The sequence below is a fragment of the Neopelma chrysocephalum genome, unplaced genomic scaffold (assembly GCF_003984885.1).
Source record: "Neopelma chrysocephalum unplaced genomic scaffold, ASM398488v2 Primary Assembly neopelma1_87, whole genome shotgun sequence".
In the NCBI taxonomy this organism is placed as follows: domain Eukaryota; kingdom Metazoa; phylum Chordata; class Aves; order Passeriformes; family Pipridae; genus Neopelma; species Neopelma chrysocephalum.
The window spans coordinates 992,978-996,938 of NW_020897749.1; the positions used below are offsets into that span (position 1 = coordinate 992,978).

The 3,961-nt window shown below is 39.2% G+C and overlaps 1 protein-coding gene across 3 annotated transcripts in view; it reads left to right on the top strand.

The window, feature by feature from the left end:
* The window catches only part of MAEL (maelstrom spermatogenic transposon silencer), a 13,762-nt gene that overhangs the window by 546 nt on the left and 9,255 nt on the right, over positions 1-3,961 (top strand). For 2 of the 3 annotated variants that reach the window (XM_027692560.1, XM_027692561.1), the window contains exons 2-3: positions 318-404; positions 2,557-2,659. In XM_027692560.1, coding sequence (XP_027548361.1) covers positions 318-404; positions 2,557-2,659 — 190 coding nt within the window. Of the gene's footprint in view, positions 216-317; positions 405-2,556; positions 2,660-3,961 lie in introns of all 3 variants that reach the window. The other variant, XM_027692562.1, reaches the window with a different exon arrangement.

Sequence of the window (3,961 nt, forward strand, 5' to 3'; positions counted from 1 at the left end):
TGGTAGTTCCAGAGGATCCCCAGTTTGTGGTAGTTCCAGAGGATCCCTAGTTTGTGGTGTGGCAGGGCCGGCCTGCCCTCACCTGCAGATCCTTCCAAAGCACGTGCTCGCTTGGGTGTTTGGAATCCCAGCTTACTGTGTCCTTAGGGAAAAAAAAAACTACCGGGAATGTTTTGAGTCAGGCTTGGCACCCGTCGATAATGTCCTTTGGAAACGTCAGAGTAATTTTTTTTACAACACGGAGTTCGTGGGTTTGTGGGGCCACCAGCAGAAGGAAGAGGTAGAAACCTTTTTATAACAGTTCGTTTTCCTTCAAGTCGCTGACAGAGGAAGAAAAGGCGAAGTACCTGGAGAAGGCTCGTAAGTGGAATGGAAAGAATCGCTCTCAGAAAACTGAGAAAGAGGTAAGAGCTGAGAGTGGAACACCCTTCAGTAGCTAAACCAGGAGGGCGGAGTGAGTGGGGTTGGGGTTTGGTCAGCTCGGGTGCTGTGGGAGGTCCCCTGCTCTCCATAGCCTCCAGCCTCTGGAGGTTATGGATGCTGTGGTAGTTCATACCATTATGAAGGTTATCCAGATAGTTGTTCTGGCTTGAACTGAAGGGGAGAATGCTCCATACCTTTTTAAACCGGCACGGCTCGTTCCTTTAGGCTCTTTTACCCGGTAAAATGTGTTTTTCTAACATCCTACTTTGATGTTTAGCAGTATTTTGCAGTGCCTGACTTAATAGTATTTTCTTTTTTTAATTTATAGTACTGCAAAATGATATGACTTCTGGTCATAGGTTCATGTAGCTTTTGAGTGTCATTAATTCAGGTGTTTCTTGCCTAATGGCCTGAAAGCACATCTTACAAGCGGCTGATTTGTTGTTCTCGAGTGGCTGTGTGGTGAACCAGGTCAATGAAATGTTGCAGCCTGTGCACAAATAGAATAATTGCACTTTGCCATTATTTCTAGGTTGGTTTGATTATGAAGAGACTGGTAATGCTATGGTGGAGGACAATATAAAGTAAGCAGTTAGGTTAAGATGAATGTGGTTGTGTTTGGAAATAGTGGTAAGCACATCACTTCTTCTGTTTACTGTCTTGAAAAGGTGTGTGTATCCCTTTTGTTTGTTTCTGTCTGTCTCTTTTCCTCTCTCAGCAGTTCCCTGAAGCAGAGTTTGGTTCAGAGTTTGAATTATGGAAGGTGTCAGAAAACTTAATTTTTTTCCAGTCTTGGCTGGCAGTGTAAAAACTTGTGTGTCAAAGGCAGGAGCCTGATTGAGTAAATGGATAGTAGTGCATTTACTTCTTCATGCTCTATTACTAGATAATGACTATGAACTATGAATTAGTGGTGAGGATAAATTTCAGGACTTTAAAACACTTCTGTGATGCTAGAGAATGGCAGAATGGTTGTAGTTTGGAGTAACTGGTAAATCTGGATTAGTTAAATTGGTCAGTCTAGACTAGTAGGGGAACTTTAGGCACTGTTTTCTGATTTTTGGGGGCCTGTCTGTTGGGGAAGAAGCTGTTTAAAATGTGATGATCATCATGTTACTTAGCAGGCTGAAGGTATGTGATTAATGAAACTCCATTTCTATATATCATAGAAAACGAAGTGCGACGACAGCTAAGTCGTAAATGGAGGCTTCTCTATTTCATTCCACAAGTTGTAGCATTTTAGAAGTCTGTAATCAGGGAAAGGAATAATTGCTTTACCAAAGTAAAGAACACCATCCTTACTGCTCGTCAGTGCAAATAGGGAAATGTGTGTATATGAGATACTGTGTGATCTCAGTTTATTTATCACAGCCCTGTACCCAGACAGCCATTTTGTGTAGTGAAAGGTCGTGCTCATCTTCTGGAGGAGACCAAAGCTTACTTAGATGGGAATCATTCCTCAGTTTGTTTTAAATAATTCAAACTGATAACTAGTTAACTTTGGCTAAGATGGTTATCTGGAATCAGTGCACCTGAATGTGGATGTTACTCCCAATTTGGGTCTTGAGTGATTGAATTCTGTAAGCCTGCCAGGTTTCTCTTCCTGTCCTATTAAAAGCTTATTGTTCCTGAATGGATTTTCACTGTTTATGGGAATGCATACCCCTCTTCCTTGCTCTCTGCTGGAGCAATCTGATGACTTCCTTGTGGCTATATGAGCTTTTCATGAATTTGTTTCTACCCAAAGACAACTAACACATGTGCCATGGGCTTTTATTCATAAACCCTAGGGGGAAAAAAAGCTTTTATTTCGAGTTTGAGGAATTCCTTGCCTGTGATAAGTGGTTGAACCTAAGAAGTTATTATTTTTTTAATTACAGTTGCAAATTTAGCTGTAGTTCTTTAAAGTTGTAGTGAGTTGACAAGGGTACTGAAGAGAAATATTGCCTTCCTGGCTTGAAGGTATATAGGCACTTTTATATAAACTGCAGACTTATTCCACCTAACCTATAATTGTTATAGTGGATGTTACATTTTCCTCTGATATGAGGAGGTGAAGGACTTTATTTGGGGTGAGAAGACTCTTTGTGGTGGTGTTTTGGTTTTTTTTTTAAACTTTCTCATCTTTTCCAGACACATAATCTGGGTGATCCAGTTCCTGCTTCTCTGACCAAAAAGATGCCCAGTGTTACTTCTTTGCCAGATGCCCTTGCTGTGTCTTGGAATAATGATCAGGGTATGGTAATCTTAAAGCCATTGATCCTCACAGATGAGAGTTTGCCTTCTGTGGATGTTCTCAGTGCTACCTATACAAAGGATGTTTACATTTAGCTAATAGCCATCTGTGTCAACTACTCCTTTGTTTTAAACTATTTTGCTACTGATCTACAAGGTAATATAGAGTGAAGTCGTGGAAAATGCCCCTTTCCCCCCCCAAATTCCTAAGAATTCTACCTTCTGTTTTTTAGCTTGATGGGAGTATGGCCACTAATAGTTTCTTAACAGTTATTTCAAGTTTTTTTTTAAGAAAGAAAAAGTAATTTTTCAAGTCCTTTATGATTCTTTTTAAAGGGTGAAGAGTTATTAGATATCAAAGTTCAAGATTTGTAAGGTAGAGGTATTAAATAAAACAATGGCCTGGCCTCTTCGGGAGATTAGAAGAGAGGATGTGTACTCGTGGTGCCTTTATAACATCCTGACTTGCTTCCTTATTGAAAGAACTCTCGAAAATGAAACCTTCCTTATCTGTACCCCATCTTCAAATGGATTATTATTTAGTGGAGCAAGAAGGAGTTTTTTGATGGGGGGCCGAATTTAAAGATAAGGAGTAAATGTCTGCCTCAAACTTCAGTGAGGACGTTATGTGACAGTCACGAAGAGAAGGATTAAGGTGTGCAGTGAAGTATTTTTTTGTAATTGGATACTTTTTAAATTAGTAAATGATAAATTTGTTTCTTAACATTTGTCTTGGGTGCTCTTGCCGCTTTCTTTGGGAGCTCATTTGGCGGAGGAGAAGCAATTCTTTTAATTAGCAGACTTCTCATCTTCTTTCCCCACAAGATTACTACCAGCTCATTTCACTTGTGTGAGTTACTAAATTGAGCTTGTGAGGCTGCTTTGCAGATATTGATTTTTTTTTCCCCCCCGTCCTTATTTTCCTAAAGTGCAAAGAGACCTATCATTAAAAAGAATAGTAGTCCCTGTTGGATTCCAGGCTTCTTAAAAACTTGTGGGTTTGGGGTTTGGCTTTTTTTGGGGGTTTTTGTTGGTTTTTTTTTTGGTTTTGTGGGGTTTTTTGTTTGTTTGTTGTTTGTTTGTTTTGTGGTTTTTATTTTTGTTGGGGATTTTGTTGAGATTTTTTGATTTTTTTTGGTGGGTTTTTTTTTATTGGGTTTCTTTTTGTTGGTTTTTTTTGGTTGGGTTTTGTTGTGTTTTTTTGTTGGTTTTTTTTTGTTGGGGTTTTTTATTGTTGGGGTTTTTTTTTTGATTGGGGTTTTATGTTTGGGTTTTTATGGTTGGGGTTTTTTGGTTTTTTTTT